The sequence below is a fragment of the Salvelinus sp. IW2-2015 genome, unplaced genomic scaffold (genome assembly GCF_002910315.2).
Source record: "Salvelinus sp. IW2-2015 unplaced genomic scaffold, ASM291031v2 Un_scaffold1133, whole genome shotgun sequence".
NCBI lineage: Eukaryota > Metazoa > Chordata > Actinopteri > Salmoniformes > Salmonidae > Salvelinus > Salvelinus sp. IW2-2015.
This window is the reverse complement of record NW_019942746.1, coordinates 86,427-104,218: the sequence shown is the minus strand read 5'-3', so window position 1 is coordinate 104,218 and position 17,792 is coordinate 86,427. Positions and strand designations below refer to the sequence as shown.

The 17,792-nt window shown below is 41.4% G+C and overlaps 1 protein-coding gene across 2 annotated transcripts in view; it reads right to left on the bottom strand.

Annotated features, from left to right (window-relative positions):
- Positions 1 to 9,589, bottom strand: part of LOC112069854 (netrin receptor UNC5D-like) — an 88,081-nt gene extending 78,492 nt beyond the window's left edge. For both annotated transcript variants that reach the window (XM_024137235.2, XM_070438740.1), the window contains exon 1: positions 9,378 to 9,589. In XM_024137235.2, coding sequence (XP_023993003.2) covers positions 9,378 to 9,531 — 154 coding nt within the window. In that variant the 5' untranslated portion in view covers positions 9,532 to 9,589. The remainder of the gene's footprint in view (positions 1 to 9,377) is intronic.
- Positions 9,590 to 17,792: the final 8,203 nt, after the last annotated feature.

Sequence of the window (17,792 nt, the reverse complement as noted above, 5' to 3'; positions counted from 1 at the left end):
TACAGAACATCTATTACGAAATCATATACCCTTTATTCTCAGCCCACAGACACAAACACACACACTAACAAACATATCTACTAGACAAAATATTTAATTACCGAATGTTCACCTGCATTTGGGGACATATTTACTTGACAATGCACCATTTTTATTTCCCGCTGCAGAGAGAGGCAGCTACAGTATATCCAGACGAGGCCTTTGTCTGCCACATCAATTAGGCCCAATGTTCACTGTTTAACTCTTTAATTATACAGCCAACTACACTGACAGAGCCAAGTCTCTTCTATACATCTTCACAAAATAATATCCTATTTAAATGAAATCAAAAGTCTGGAAAAATAAACACAGACCACTAATGGCATTATAAGCAGAACTAATTAGTAAGTAAACCTATAAAAAAAGGCATTGTACTGCAATAGGGGAAAGACTAAAACCTCACCCACCCATACAGGAAATATTGGAAGAGAAGTTTGCATGTTGGGTTTTGTCTCCATCTGTGCGTAGATAAGGAAAGCAATAAGCAATGTCATACTGTTGTCTGTTGGCGATGGAAGAATGGTTTCATAGGTGTGTGTGGTAAAGAGCTCTATTTTCAAGTCGTCCAACAAACGCATGAAGTTTGAGTTGGCACTTGGATTGGAACCTGTGCTTTGGTCCAAATGACATGAAAATAGAACTCTGGATACGCACATCAGTGGATAGCTCAGTATTTTAATTACAATATATCTCAGTATTTGAATTATTTATTTTATACAGTAATTTTTGCTCATCTTTATCAAGGGTGTCAATAATTTCAGACCTCTCTGTATAACACAGACCCCAATACACCCAGTCCTGCCTGACATGGAAGTCAAAACAGAATAGTAATCCAAACAAAAAAGGTAAAGCTCCTTTTTCTGTGATAAAAAAAGTTGACATTTACCACACAACCCACCGGCACCGGACTAGCTGAAACCTGAGGTAAGACCAAATAAAATGTATTTCCCCCCTCTAAGGAGCCTATGATATACAGGTACGGTATGTGTGTGAGGTGTATTGTATTGTCTGGGCACATTCAGTTAACAACCCCATTAACGGAGTCACGAAGGAACCATGGGGCAAAGATAACATCAATCCTCGCTTTAGTGGACATTACAGAGTGGCAAAAGCATTGCAACACTCCTGATATAGGAGGGTTGAGTGTGTGGTGAGGCTAAGGCCCGTGCTGAGGTGGAAGCATAGTGTCACTGAATGTTTGCTGCCTGTTTGCTGCCTGTATGCTGCCTGTATGATGTTGTTCCCCTGGACTCTCCTGTGTCTCATTCAAGAAATGTGCTCCCTTCCATCTGCCCTCATTTACACTCCTTCACTGATCTGACAAGACTGGATATTATGTGAAACTAATATGGTGTAAAACTAAGTGCTAGAGGAGCTATTGCTTACACCAACCCAGTTGTCTCAGTGAGTTCCATGAAGGGAAGTGAACAAGGGCAGAGGGAAGGTAACATGGTCAGGGAATTAGACGCAGCTGGGTTTCCTGGCAGGTGTGTGTGTCTGTGTGACCACYGGGGTTGTTTATCTGCTATTCTCAGGCCTCTCTTCCCCCATAGTGCCCAGGCCGGCCAGGACCTGCCACTCTCCATGTGCCTCCAATCTATGTAGGAGACAGCAACGACTTTGTCTGCTCACTGCTCACCAACGATAACATTCACTATGCACAGACTCAACAAGAAAGGTCAGTGATGTTTCTCCAATCCGTGGGCATTGAGTCCTAATGGAATATATGGGTCTATATGGGGCCCATTTGTGTGTGATTCCCTTCAGCATATCGACTATTTACACCTGATAAGGAAGGAGATTTAAACTAGGTTAAAGCTAGAATCTTTAATTTAAACAATAACAAAGCAGACACCCTGCCTCTGTTTTGGTCAAATGTAACCATTCATAGACAGAACTATGGATGTAAGGACTGACCATCCATGATATCAAATTATAGTTTTAACCATGTTGAGGCCATAAAGTGTTTGTTCAGATTTACATTGTTTACAAACATTGGAGTAAAACAAGGTTATATTTAGGGTTTTGATGGGGGTATGACAGTTAATAAGTTATATTCTTCAAGAWTCAATGGGTATAATTAATTCATAAGTAAAACAAATGTATGTAGCATCTAAGGTTTCTAGCTTAATTAAAAACACAAAAGATGGTAGTGGGAAGCATAGATCTTAACAGCATCATGGAACTCTATTCCACATCAGGTAACTGATGCAAGCAGTAGAATCAGTTAAAAAAAACGGATACATATACATCTTATGGAACAGAGGGGACTGTTAAGAGACACACACAGGTACAGGCACACGCATGATAAGATACGCACTCTACACACACATACACATGGATCTTGTATTGTAGATATGTGGTTGTAGAGTAGTGGCCTGAGGGAACACACTTAATGTGTTGTGAAAAGTGTTATGAAATGTAATGTCATGTAATATTTTAAATTGTATGCCTTAATGTTGCTGGACCCCAGGAAGAGTAGCTGCTGCCTTGGCAACAGGGATACTTAATAAATACAAATACAAAGGAGCAGTCCATCCATAACATCATAAATACTTACAGTGCCATCAGAAAGTATTCATACCCCTTGACTTATTCCACATTTTGTTGTATTACAGCCGGAATTAAAATGTGATCACACACAATGCCCCATAATGACAAAGTGAAAACCTGTTTTAGAAAGAACATTTATTGTCAATGAAATACAGAAATATCTMATTTACACAAGTACTCACACCCCTAAGTCAATACATGTATGAATCACCTTTTACAGCAATTACAGCTGTGTGTCTTTCTGGGTAAGTCTCTAAGAGCTTTGCAGACCTGGATTGTACAACATTTGCACAATATTATTTTAACAATTCTTCAAGCTCTGTAAAGTTGGTTGTTGATCATTTCTAGACAGCCATTTTAAATTGTTGCCATAAACTTTCAAGTAAATTTAAGTCAAATTTAACTAGGCCACTCTGGAACAGTCAATGTCATCTTGGTAAGCAATGCCAATGTAGATTTGGCCTTGTGTTTTAGGTTATTGYCCTGCTGAAAGGTGGATTCATCTCCCAGTGTCTGTTGGAAAGCAGAATGAACCAGGTTTATCTCCAGGATTTTGCCGGTGCTTRGCACTATTCCGTTTCTTTCTATCAACAATAAAAACTCCCTAGTCCTTGCCGATGACAAGCATACCYATAACATSATGCAGCCACCACCATGCTTGAAAATATGAAGAGTGGTACAATACTCAGTGATGTGTTGGATTTTCCCCAAACATAACACTTTGTATTCAGGACATAGAGTTAATTTATTTTCTAAATGTTTTGACGTTTTACTCCAGTACCTTATTGCAAACAGGATGCATGTTTTGGAATATTTTTTATTCTGTACAGGCTTCCTTCTTTTCCCTCTGTCATTTAGGTTAGTATTGCGGAGTAACTACAATGTTGTTGATCCAATCTCAGTTTTCTCCTATCACAGCCATTAAACTCTGTAACTGTTTTAAAGTCACCATTGGCTTCATGGTGAAATCCCTGAGCAGTTTCCTTCCTCTCCGGCAACCGAGTTAGGAAGGACGCCTGTATCTTTGTAGTGACTGGGTGTATTATACACCATCCAAAGCCTAATAATAACTTCACCATGCTCAAAGGGATATTCAATGGTTGCTTTTTTGTTTTTACCCATCTACCAATAGGTGCCCTTTTTGCGAGGCATTGGAAAACCTCCCTGGTCTTTGTAGTTTAATCTTTGTTTGAAATTAATTTCTCGACTGAGGGACCTTACAGATAATTGTATGTGCGGAGTACAGCGAAGAGGTAGTCATTCAAAAATCATGTTATTAAACACTAGTATTGCACACAGAGTGAGTCTATGCAACTTATTATGTGAATTGTTAAGCAAATGTTCACTTATTGACTCAAGACATTTCAGCTTTTCATTTGTAATGAATTTGTATACATAGCTCCACAGGCTGCTTTAACTAATCAGTATTGAGGATATGTCCTCCTTGTAGATCCCTCCCTCCTCCAGTACAAAGTGCCTGTGATGGTGTCCMAAATCTTTATTTTGATTKAACCTTTATTTAACTAGGCAAGTCAGTTAAGAACAAATTCTTATTTACAATGACGGTCTACCCTGGCCAAACCCGGCCGACGCTGGGCCAATTGTGCGTCGCCCTATGGGACTCCCAATCACAGCCGGATGTGATACCGCCTGAATTCAAACCAGGGACTGTAGTGACACCTCTTGCACTGAGATGCAGTGCCTTAGACCGCTGCGCCACTCGGGAGCACCCYATTGTCTATATAGTGCACTACTTTTGAGCAGAGCCCTATTGCTCCTGGTCAAATGTAGTGCACTAAATAGAGTGCCATTTGGGACGGTAACCCTGTGAGACAAGTGATGATTCGCTAGTCTCAGACATATGGGAGGGAGTGGACCAGTTTCCACCAAACAAACACCCTGGGGACCAATATTTCCCTGACACGGAACCTGGTGCGTATTTCCCCAATTCATTGAGGCAGTAAGGTCTTCAAGATGACAATGCTCTCCACTCTTAGTGGTAAGCCATTAACAAAAATAGGGAATTAATATAGGGAACTAAGCAAAAGGCTCATGTAAATATGGAGAGAGCACGCCAATCCAATCATTTATCAATTTTAAACCTATAAGAACACATTATCGCTTGCAGCACTCGATGTAAATCGGAGGCAACTGTGACATGCTTTTCCCAGTAATCTCTCCGCTGTTCAATTATGTATAGGCATGTTGACCCTATCAAAAAATAAATTATTGACAGGTTGACAATACCCTGCCTCATCCCAGAGGCCTCAGCACAGCTGTCTGTGGTTATCTCTAGTGAACACACTCCATACCATGGTTTAAAACACCAGTGCAGTCTGAACTGAATTCTCACTGCTGCTGATATTACCATAGACATTTAATCATGGACAAATTGTGCCAGATAAGTTGCTTTTCCTAAGAGGTAGGAAGGTTAATAGAAAGGAAAAGTTCCATGAGGAGCACTTAGTGACAGTACATTCTCAGCTTACTACTTCAACTCACTGGCTGTCTTTAGTCTGTGACCAAATCTGAGCTTCTCCCCTCCACTGTCCTCACCCCTGCCCTGCCCTCTCCGCTCTCCACTCCCCCATTCCTCTCTCCTCTCTCCATTCCGCTCCTTCTTCCCTCCTCCCCTCCTCTCCTCTTCTCCTCTGAGCTTTCCTCCCTCCTCCCAGTCTGGTTAACTCAAGGGCATTGTAGCGCCTCTTATCTGTGGCTGTGATTCATCAGCCTGTTTGGTAAATAAGAGATGTTATCATCATGGTGCTCTTGGTGGCATTGAAGACCCATGTCCTAATCAATAACATCCAATTCATCATAGATCTGCTGCTTTGATTAGCTTGGCCTAATCCAATACACAATTTGGCTGTCCATTACCAAGGCAGGACAAAGCAGTGTTGAGCATGTTGTTATCAATGGTAGTTATGAGTTTAGTGCTGATATAAAGCTAGTAGGCTATGCAGCAGGCCGGGGCGTGAGGTGAGGACAGGACAATCTCAGGCAGGCTCTTTTAATTGCAAATCCACTCGGGTCTCCTTCTGATGCAGAACCCGTTGGTTTTACAGCCCAGGCAAGGCAACACCGCAGGCGGTTAAGTGCAGGAGATGGTAAAAAAGTTTATAATTGTTCCCCGGATATAGCTTAAAGGCAGAGCGAGGTAAAAAGGATGAACTTTTCTTTTTTAACACCGGGCATTCTTGAATCAGAATCTGTGAAATTGCGTAGTGAGAGAGTGTAGATAATGTGTTAGGTTAAGTACCATGTGGGGAGGCGGTGGCTCCGTCTGGAGGGAGCTCAACGAGCAGACGGTTATCCACTTGAGAATGCAGATGAGCTGAACAAGTATGAACCGAATTAATGAATACAAAACTGCTTTCAAACCCTACATCAGACCTGACCTACTCAGGGTTCAATGACCATACTTCCTTTACAGTAGGAAAACAACACGTTGGCACTATGAAATTAAAAGGATAATATCAAGTTTCTAACCTTATGAAATAAGCAATACGAGCCATTATGGTACTGTTAACATGACAACGAATTACCCCATGGGTTTAGTGAGGAACTTTATTGTAGAGTTAACAGACATTAATTCGTCAATAGGTTGTCAGACCTTCTACATATACATATATTTGAACCTCTCATTACAACAACCTTTTTCCTCCAATCCCAGTGCAATGGGTGCCATTCGCATTATTTTGGTAATTTACACACAATTATTAAAATACAGTGCTTGGTTTGGAGCTCACGGTATCCAATTAAAAAAAAGAAATAATTGAATTTGATGACAATGATTCCTCATTTAGCAACATACAGTTGAAGTCGGAAGTTTACAAACACTTAGGTTGGAGTCATTAAAACTTGTTTTTCAACCACTCCACAAATGTATTGTTAACAAACTATAGTTTTGGCAAGTCGGTTAAGACATCTACTTTGTGCATGACACAAGTAATTTTTCCAACAATTGTTTACAGACAGATTATTTCACTTATAATTCACTGTATCACAATTCCAGTGGGTCAGAAGTTACCATACACTAAGTTGACTGTGCCTTTAAACAGCTTGGGAAATTCCAGAAAATGATGTCATGTCTTTAGAAGCTTCTGATAAATGATGTCAATTAGCCTAAGTCAATTGGAGGTGTACCTGTGGATGTATTTCAAGGCCTACCTTCAAACTCAGTGCCTCTTTGCTTGACATCATAGGAAAATCAAAAGAAATCAGCCAAGACGTGAGAAAAAAATTGTAGACCTTCACAAGTCTGGTTCATCCTTGGGAGCAATTTCCAAACGCCTGAAGGTACCACATTCATCTGTACAATATTAATAAGCAAGTATAAACACCATGGGACCACACAGCCATCATACTGCTCAGGAAGGAGAAGCGTTCTGTCTCCTAGAGATGAACATACTTTGGTGCGAAAAGTGCAATAAATCCCAGAACAACAGCAAAGGACCTTGTGAAGATGCTGGAGGAAACAGGTACAAAAGTATCTACATCCACAGTAAAACGAGTCCTATATCAACATAACCTGAAAGGCCACTCAGCAAGGACGAAGCCACTGCACCAAAACCACCATAAAAAAGACTACAGTTTGCAACTGCACATGGGGACAAAGATCGTACTTTTTGGAGAAATGTCCTCTGGTCTGATGAATCAAAAATAGAACTGTTTGGCCATAATGACCATTGTTATGTTTGGAGAAAAAGGGTGAGGCTTGCAAGCCGAAGAACACCATCCCAACCGTGAAGCACGGGGGTGGCAGCATCATGTTGTGGGGGTGCTTTGCTGCAGGAGGGACTGGTGCACTTCACAAAATAGATGATATCATGAGGACGAAAAATTATGTGGATATATTGAAGCAACATCTCAAGACATCAGTCAGGAAGTTAAAGCTTCGTCACAAACGGGTCTTCCAAATGGAAAATGACCCCAAGCATTCTTTGAAAGTTGTGGCAAAATGGCTTAAGGACAACAAAGTCAAGGATTTGGAGTGGCCACCACAAAGCTCTGACCTCAATCCCATAGAAAATTTGAGGGCAGAACTGAAAAAGCGTGTGTGAGCAAGGAGACCTGCAAACCTGACTCAGTTACACCAGCTCTGTCATGAGGAATGGGCCAAGATTCACCCAACTTATTGTGGGAAGCTTGTGGAAGGCTACACRAAACGTTTGACCCAAGCTAAACAATTTAACGGCAATGCTACCAAATACTAATTGAGTATGTTAACGTCTGACCCACTGGGAATGTGATGAAGAAATAAAAACTGAAATAAATCATTCTCTCTACTATTATTGACATTTTACATGCTTAAAATAAAGTGGTGATCATAACTGACCTAAGACAGGGAATTTCTACTATGATTAAAATGTCAGGAATTGTGAAAAACTGAGTTGAAAGGTATTTGACTAAGGTTTATGTAAACTTCCGACTTCAACCATATTTTTTGCTCACAGCCCTCCTACCACTTAAAACAGAACATCAGGCACTTCACTTGTTGTTGTTGTTAGATAATGCTCCTTTCTGATCTCTGAAATAAATGAATTAGCCCGCCTCTTGCTAACAACCATTGGACGTAGCATAAAACCAAAACAGTGAACTTTTCCCTAATACATTTCCCATGAACTTTCTGACTCACACAGAGCAAAAATAATCAAAGTTCTGACTTTCATTTCCCCCATTATCAGTCACACAACAATTTCACAGAACAGCAATCACACAATAATGAACTCCCAGAAGCAATTAAACAGGCTTTCCTGCAGAGGGACCTTCATGAATACCAGAAAGACTCCTTCCGCTTTTGAGAAGCCACTAATCAGAGCACATTCCAGACGAGGTGTCACATAAGTTGTGTTCTCCCAGAAAGCCCTTCAGGAAACAGAACTAAAGTGAAGGCTTCTAATCAACACAACCTGCTCTATAGGTTGCATTCAAAATTGCACCCTATTCCCTACATAATGCACTATGGACCCTGGTCAAAAGTAGTGCACTATATAGGAAATAGGGGGCCATTTGTGACACAGACCTAGTCTGTTCTGCACGTCCCTCTCTGACACCAGCCTGATGGGGTTTAATTGGGCTGAACATACCATCTCCTTTATATCACACTACATGATAATTTCAACACAACTTCACAAATTACCTGTTGACATTATGAGGGCAAGTTGGAGTGTTTTTTTCAGGTTTCGGATGACGGATAGAATTATGTAGTAAAAAATATATTAAATGTTTTCGGATATCAGCCTAATTGTTGCTTAACTTTAACTGTCTTTGGAAACTTAAAAAAAGACAACTGCCTATAGACTGAAAAGTATCTGTAGTAACAATATGTTAGCTAAATGTACCTTACTGTATCAAGTCGAAGATTATCTTAATCACAAAATGTCATAATTTAGTTTCCCCAAACAAATATGCAGTGCTGATTGCAAGCCCATGATCCCACACATGGTCACAGTGAATCCAGATTCCCTCTCACTATGCAGAAGTTAGACTGGGAGGCGATAGAAATGATGCATCTTACACAGAGTAAATATTACATTACATTACATAGAACTGCAGAAAATAGCATATCTATGGAATTATAGCCCTCAAATTCAACTCTGGACCTAGAAGCCAGTTCCACTGCTTTTTTTTCATTCTTCCCTTCTAATCAGGGACCGGTTCAGACATGGGAAACAATAGGTGCAATTAATTATGAGGTAACAGACTACCAGCAGTACTCCAGTCCAGACCTCCAGGGTAGGATTTGAATACCCTTGGATTATAGGATCTCTATGGATTCTTACCAGTGTTCTGATCCATGTACTCCCGGGACACATGTTCATTCTGGTGCACCCATTCTCCATTACACTTGAAGAAGATCTGCAGGGCGGGCACAGCCCGACAGAGCAGCTTGATTGGGTTGCTCTTGATGATGTAGGCATCTTCTGGCTCCTTCATGAAGTGAGGCAAGGTACCTGGCACCGACGGTAGGGAGTCTGGCAGGATGGCACCTGTGGCTCCTGCAAAGAGAAAGACAGATTGATTGATTGAACTAACCAATACATTTATTTAACTAACCCTTTTTCAGATCAGCAGTTGTCACAAGGTGCTTTACGGATATGCAGCCTAAATCCTCAAAGAGCAACCAATGCAGTGTTCTTCTGGGTAACCATGACTGATATTCAAAACAAAACCCAGCGCTGATAGATATGTTTAGCTCAAAATGTTAGCGAAAAGCTTAAGGAAAGTAATTCAAACTACTCTTCTATGATGTGTCTTAGAATTAAATGATGCCTGGAAAAAAAATTCTCAAAGAGGCAAAAAAGTGTCACTGTTAACTTGGGGTCTATAGGAACAATTGATCTTTCACATACCGAGGCAATACTTTGGATTCACTATTCTCCCCATGTTCATATTGAAAATCTGTAATTCTCTGYGGAGTGACAATGTTTCTCATTCTTCACAAGTTAACATGGTCAGAAAAGAAGAATACAAGGAGAACAATTTAAGCAATTCTCTTCCACTCTAGTCGAAATCAGTCTTTTCAGAGCAATTTGTCGATGAATGTAATCAGAATAGACCACTAAGCAGAGGCATTGGGAGAGGACTGATTACCCGTACTGTGACTGTTGAGCCTGACTGCATCTTATCTCTGCCGCAAACCCTCCTCTTTGTGCGAAGAATGTCTTTGTGAAGATGCCAAAATGCCCAATATGTCCCTACTTTAGCACAATTCATATCAGGTTATTCCTTCAAGTCAGTTCAGAAAGCAGCTGGCACAGGTTTGACTGTCATTCTACCATAGAGCACCTCATAGATTTAATAGAGAGGGAGGGAATCATTGATCTAACAACAAGGCTACACAATATTAGATGGGATTTTAGTTTAAGACAGATCTTGGATGCATTCCCAAATGGCACTGTATTGTATCCCCTTCACAGTATTCCCATTATAGTGCAGTACTCTTGACCAGGGTCCTATGGACTATAAAGGGAATAGGGTGTCATTTTGGGCAAAGTTCTGGACTCTTCATGTGAAGCCTCTAGTTCAGGACAGCCCTCTACTCCTGGGCCCAGAACAGTAAGGAGGAACAGGACGTCATCGCTGAGCAAATCCCAGAATTAAACCTCAATCCCATCAAGGACAATATGTTTAAGCCATTCAGAGCTGTACTGTAAAAGCCCATGAAAGCTATTATGTCCCACCATCAAATCCAATTTTGTCCACTGAAATCTAATCACCCAGCCCCACTTTCTACCACCACCTCCCACAAATGTGGTCATGTCTAACAGACAAATCAATGAACGCTATGGTGCACTCACCAAAAAACAGATTATAGTGTAAACACACATCCAAACTTTGGAGTATAGGACTCAATACATAAGGCCAGATTAGGGTTCATACTTTCAGAAATTACCCTGGACTTTTGGAGATTTTGCAAGGTCATTTTGACAACAATCTCACGATTTGTCGCGCACAGTTTGCCAAGACAATTCTGTCGTTATTGACTGCAGTCATAAAGGCCTTGAGCACTAAATAGGTATTTTATAAATGGAAAAATACAAATGTATAGGTTGCCTTAGTTTTGACAAAGAAATTAATGCATTGAAGTATAAGAGTAAACTCTCAGCAAAACAAATATGTAACTATTCTGTTCTATTCCKTTCTGTCATGTTCAAAAAGCTTGATATATATWTTTTTTCTTCCACTGCTGTTTTTTTTTTTTTACTATTCATATTTTTCAGTCTTCTTTCACATTGTTATGTTGTTGAGTACATGAATGAATCCAAGCATGTATTTTCGCAATGCATAAATACATAATGCTTTTGACCATAGATTTCCTAAACAGACCTAGAAGAGGACCTTAAAAAACAAGTGACAATGTASGTATGAAGGACGGACAGAGACATAAAGAATCAGGCAAGCAGAAAAGAGACACTAACTCGTAATCTTCCCAGATCATTGAGTGACAAATTGAAAATTGTTTCAAGCAGAAGAAGATTAAATTATTTTATTTCTGCTACGGGAGGTGGATTTGAGGGGGAAAGGGATATACAACCTGTATAATTAATTCCTTACTCCAAACCTGAAAGACCGGGTGGCCAATAATGACACATCCTCTGTAAAATAGATTCCAGACAGATTGTTAATTTCTATGTTACAAGCCTTTGCTTTTCTCCTTTTCAGGCAGCCATTTTCTTCTAGCATCAAAAACGAGAACACAATGTGACGAAATCTTTAACTATTTTTACACAGAACATGAGTGGAAAAWCCCCAAATTCACTCTTGTGATATCCCCCCACAGCCTTTTATCTCTTTATCCATGTATCACAACAAGTTGTGAAGTAAATACATGTTGTGTCTATGGATACTGCAAGCTGTGTCCTCATAGAGGGTAGTCTTCCTCAGTTAAACTCTTTCTAGTATGAATGAACTACTCGGTCTGTGGTTGTGTCAAACCAAGCCTATCTTCACTCCTCAGATTAGTTTGCAGGTCATTTTTTTGAATGGTGAGTTATGGCAAAACTATCATAATCCTTTTCATCCACCATTGACAAGTGTATAAAGAATCCCCCTTTTACAGAGATGTGGACTCAAATGTTGCCACTCAACTTCGACGACTCGAAAAGACCCGGGAGACTTGTTTAGATTTCCCCATCCCTAAAAGGCATCACACTCCTCTCATTCTCTAACCTCCTCTCCCATCACCTTCTGMTATTAGACAACCAAGCTCCACAGACCTCTCTATGCGCACCCAGTGGGTGGGAGTGGGCAAACACTCGACTCTAATTGGACATTTCTCGATGTCACTCAAACTATCTGTCAACGCTAGCAGAGAAAAAGAGGCGAAGCGAGAGGGTCCACTCCTGTCAAAATCTGTCCGCATGTGAATACAGTGACATGCAGAGCGATAAGCAGAATGATAAGCAGACCGCCTGCCTTCCCGCCCTCGGGACAACAACTTCCAATGTCAAGGGAGGAGACTATCTCATCATTATATATAGTATCTCTGACGCTAATTCGTCAATTGAAAGAGACATTGACTGAGTCTGTAATCATCATGGCATCATCTGGATCGGTTCCCAAAAATCGTTGCATTCGGTTTCAAAGACTATGTGGTGGTGGGGGAAAAAATGGCGGCAGCTTGTAAAACATGTGGGTCCAAAATCATTGATGAAATTGCAAAAACCTCGTCAGACATATGAAGTCCCATAAAGAGAGGTAAGAATTGAATTATTGCTGTGTGAGCTAGCTAGCTAACATGAGGTAATGTTATGGAACTTACTCAAATCAAATCAACGTTTATTTGTCACATGCGCCGAATACAACAGGTGTAGACCTTACAGTGAAATGCTTACTTACAGGCTACAACCAATAGTGCGAAAAAAAAGGTGTGTGTGTGTGTGTGTGTGTGTGTGTGTGTGTGTGTAAGTAAAGAAATAAAACAACAGTAAAAAGACACTTGAAAATAAGAGTAGCAAGGCTAAATACAGACACCGGTTAGTCAGGCTTATTGAGGTAGTATGTACATGTAGGTATGGTTAAAGTGACTATGCATATATGATGAACAGAGTAGCAGTAGCGTAAAAAGAAGGGTTGGCGGGTGGTGGGACACAATGCAGATAGCCCGGTTAGCCAATGTGCGGGAGCACTGGTTGGTCGGACCAATTGAGGTAGTATGTACATGAACGTATAGTTAAAGTGACTATGCATATAAGATAAACAGAGAGTAGCAGCAGCGTAAAAGAGGGGTTGGGGGGGGGGCACACAATGCATATAGTCCGGGTAACCACTTGGTTACCTGTTCAGGAGTCTTATGGCTTGGGGGTAAACACTGTTGAGAAGCCTTTTTGTCCTAGACTTGGCACTCCGGTACCGCTTGCCATGCGGTAGCAGAGAGAACAGTCTATGACTGGGGTGGCTGGGGTCTTTGACAATTTTTAGGGCCTTCCTTAGGCGCCGCCTAGTGTAGAGGTCCTGGATGGCAGGCAGCTTTGCCCCAGTGATGTACTGAGCCGTACGTACTACCCTCTGAAGTGCCTTGCGGTCGGAGGCCGATTGCCGTACCATGCAGTGATGCAACCGGTCAGGATGAGCTTTGAGGGTACTATGGTGTTGAACGCTGAGCTGTAGTCAATGAATAGCATTCTCACATAGGTGTTCCATTTGTCCAGGTGGGAAAGGGCAGTGTGGAGTGCAATAGAGATTGCATCATCTGTGGATCTGTTTGGGCGGTATGCAAATTGGAGTGGGTCTAGGGTTTCTGGGATAATGGTATTGATGTGAGCCATTACCAGCCTTTCAAAGCACTTCACGGCTACGGATGTGAGTGCTACGGGTCTGTAGTCATTTAGGCAGGTTACCTTAGTGTTCTTGGGCACAGGGACTATGGTGGTCTGCTTGAAACATGTTGGTATTACAGACTCAATCAGGGACATGTTGAAAATGTCAGTGAAGACACCTGCCAGTTGGTCAGCACATGCCCGGAGCACACGTCCTGGTAATCCGTCTGGCCCCGCAGCCTTGTGTATGTTGACCTGTTTAAAGGTCTTACTCACGTCGGCTACGGAGAGCGTGATCACACAGTCGCCCGGAACAGCTGATGCTCTCATGCATGCCTGAGTGTTTCTTGCCTCGAAGCGAGCATAGAAATGATTTAGCTCGTCTGGTAGGCTCGTGTCACTGGGCAGCTCGCGGCTGTGCTTCCCTTTGTAGTCTGTAATAGTTTGCAAGCCCTATCACATCCGASGAGCGTCGGAGCCGGTGTAGTATTATTCAATCTTAGCCCTGTATTGACGCTTTGCCTGTTTGATGGTTCGTCGCAGGGCATAGCGGGATTTCTTGTAAGCTTCCGGGTTAGTCCCGCACCTTGAAAGCGGCAGCTCTACCCTTTAGCTCAGTGTGAATGTTGCCTGTAATCCATGGCTTCTGGTTGGGGTATGTACGTACAGTCACTGTGGGGACGACGTCCTCAATGCACTTATTGATAGAGCCAGTGACTGATGTGGTGTATTCCTCAATGTCATCGGAAGAATACCGGGACATGTTCCAGTCTGTGATAGCAAAACAGTCCTGTAATTTAGCATCTGCTTCATCTGACCACTTTTTTATAGACCGAGTCACTGGTGCTTCCTGCTTTAATTTTTGCTTGTAACGTTAGCTAGATAGCTTGCAATGGCTCCCCTTACCATGTGTCCAAAGTGGACAGCACATTTAGATTGTTGTTTTGTTTAACATCCCTATGTAGGCCTACTACTACAACATAAAAAAGATTGTAAATTCAGACAATTACCTACTGATTTATATCAGTTTCCTAAACGTTATGCTCATTCATGAATTCAACAAAAAATTATGGTGAGATGAAAATTTGATAATCTCCATCATATAAAGCAATTTACTAAATTGTATAAGTATTTTATAGCTTTGATGAATACCAGAAGAGGAAGACGATCACCTGTGACCCTCAGCAGCCACACATCTCCCAATTCATAGAGATATGCTCTGTGCAACTGTACAACACAAACCATCCACAGTAAAAAGCTATCACCAATTCCACAATGTCACATCTTATTGTGGATTGCAACATACCCCTGTTCATCGTTGAACACGAGCTTTCGTCACTTTTTGGAAAAAATATCTTGGGTATTGTGTAGACTGATACCCCATTTAATTGATCCCCAGTCCTTAGGTAAAGCTGTACAGTGCAATATGAATGTCAATACACACAATAGGCTGACTGGGGAGGTGATTTCACACAGTCACAGTCCCGCGATAAGAGCTGCAATGCTAATATTTGCATAAACTCTTCACAGTTGTGTTTTGTGGGTGTCACCGAGTAGACTGATACCCCATTTCGTTGCTTCACATTCCCACCTTGTTTAACATKATCTAGTMTAAATATGGCATGATTCCACCAATTCTAACCTTCTGCATCCCTTTCAAAGAGGTACTTTTTTTCTGAAGGCAATCCGCAAATTCCACTATTGTGACTAATCCTTATTGTGGCTAGCTTCACAACACATAACCCGGTCCGGTTGAGCCTCACAAGCCAGATAAAGCTAGCTGGCTGCTTATAACTTTAGCTTTGGGAAACAGGGCTAGCTATTTATAACTGGCTAGCTATTTATAACTGGCTAGCTATATAACTGGCTAGCTATTTATTTTCATGAACTGAAGTTCAATTTCAATAGGCGAACAACAAGTGGCTACCTAGCTAATACTTACTCACAAGGATTCCTAAATCATTGCTAAGAATAATGAAAATGACTGCAGTTTCCACTGGTCATTGTTTTCAGGCTGGTTGTATTGGTGCTAGCTAGGTAGTTAAATAAAGCTTAAATAAATAAAAAGGTACTAAGCTAAAGCTAGCTAGCTACCCCAGAAGTTGCGGTCAAACAAATAATGCTTTATTACCACTGCGGTATTGTAAACACATCGTTCGTTGCCGGTGTTTTCTTGTTTGCAGACTTTTTTTGTACAGCTTTGACAGTGCTGTTGATAGTAGTGGTGGCGCTTGGCTTGCACGTGCAAATTCAGAACACACAACATTCTATAATAGAACTGTGTTATTTGACGTGTCAAATTAAAAGCTTATTTAATGCATCAAATAGTGTTATTGTCAAAGAGTGTTTTTTGACATGTATCTTTTTTGACACGCAAAAACCAAAATGGAGTTCCATAGTATGTTGTGAAGGTAATAGAAGTGACGCTATTACTGTGTAACTCAGGTAGGCCAACATCTAAAAAATAGCGCACTTGGTAGTATGTACCGGGGCTCAACCAGTCGCGAAAGCCAACATCACCTACGACGACAGTTAATGGTTGATTGTCAAGGGCAATGAATTCCATTATCTTGGCATTAATGGCTTTCGCCTTTGAGCTGTCTAGCTGAAATGTTCTTACTCTTTCAAATGACTGCTCAACTTGTTGACTGCTCAATCCATACAGCAGACATTGTGGGGTTGGTTAGGAATGCATGTGTAGCGGCAAATTTTACGTGGCGTCATTACTTCATGTACCTACGTTATATAGGTATGCACGTCAACTTTGACATCGGTTTTGCACATCGGCGTTAAATTAGACATCGGGCCAATACCGATGTTGGCATTTTTAGCTAATATTGGCCGATTCCGATATGTTCTCAGATTATATCGTGCATCCCTAATTACAGCTAGTGGTGGGGATGGGTTGAAGGGGACTAAAATTGTCCGTCCAGCTCTWTCCAAAGCGTCCAAGATTAGCTAATTGCTCCACACTAGCACCACTTTTAAAGAGGCATTTGAAGGTGAGTTTGGAGTGAAGGGAATCCCTGCTGCAGTGAGCACAAGGCAGGTGAGAGAAGTGCTTCATTGCGGCTATCTGAAGTTGTGTCGGATGCTGGAAGAGGTAAGGCATAAGGAATTAMAATTTTAATTGAGAGAGTGGAAACTACTGAAAGAGTTGGGCGACATTCTTCAGCCTTTTGCAGAAGCCACAGGTATTACCCAAGGAGAGAAAGTTGTCACAATCAGTGCAGTGGTTCCTTGCATTCTTTCCCTGCACAATCATCTGGAGACACAGAAACCTCAAGTAAGCTACCACACTGGCCTGGTCTGAAGTCTCCAAGCATCACTGAAGAGGAGATTGATTGGAATCTTCATCAATGTCAAGATGGCCACCCCATCTGGAGATTGCACCCTTCTCAGGCCGTATCTATCTTAAAGCAGGTGTGCTAGATCCATCCTTTTCCCTGATGTGGCTGCAACATCATGTTCTGGTGGATGATGCTATTAAGGACAAGGTGATAAATGGTGAAAGGTGTGTATCTTTTTATTATAAAAAGTTTACCAATAGAGTTAATACTTAGCCTAATTCATTTAAGTTATACAGCATTTTAATTTAAATAGTAAACTACTAATAGCAAGATTAACCTTTTGTTTCTGTCTATATTTGTTCTGTCTATATATATGTAATTCTGCGAGAGACTGGGCAACATGTGGATCCAAACACCACTGCGGACTGTTCTCTTGGAGAGGAGTCAGGGCTGTTTGCAGCATATGTGGCAAGTATGTGGCACTCCAGCATCTCAGCCACTACCTTGACATTTGCAAAGGACAGAACAACCTTTGGTTCAGGGCTATGAACAGAAACACTCTTCCTTCACTGTTCTGAGTGGAAATGAGGGTCTTGGCAGTGCCTGTATCAAGTGCTCCTGTGGAGTGTGTGTTCAGCCATGGGGG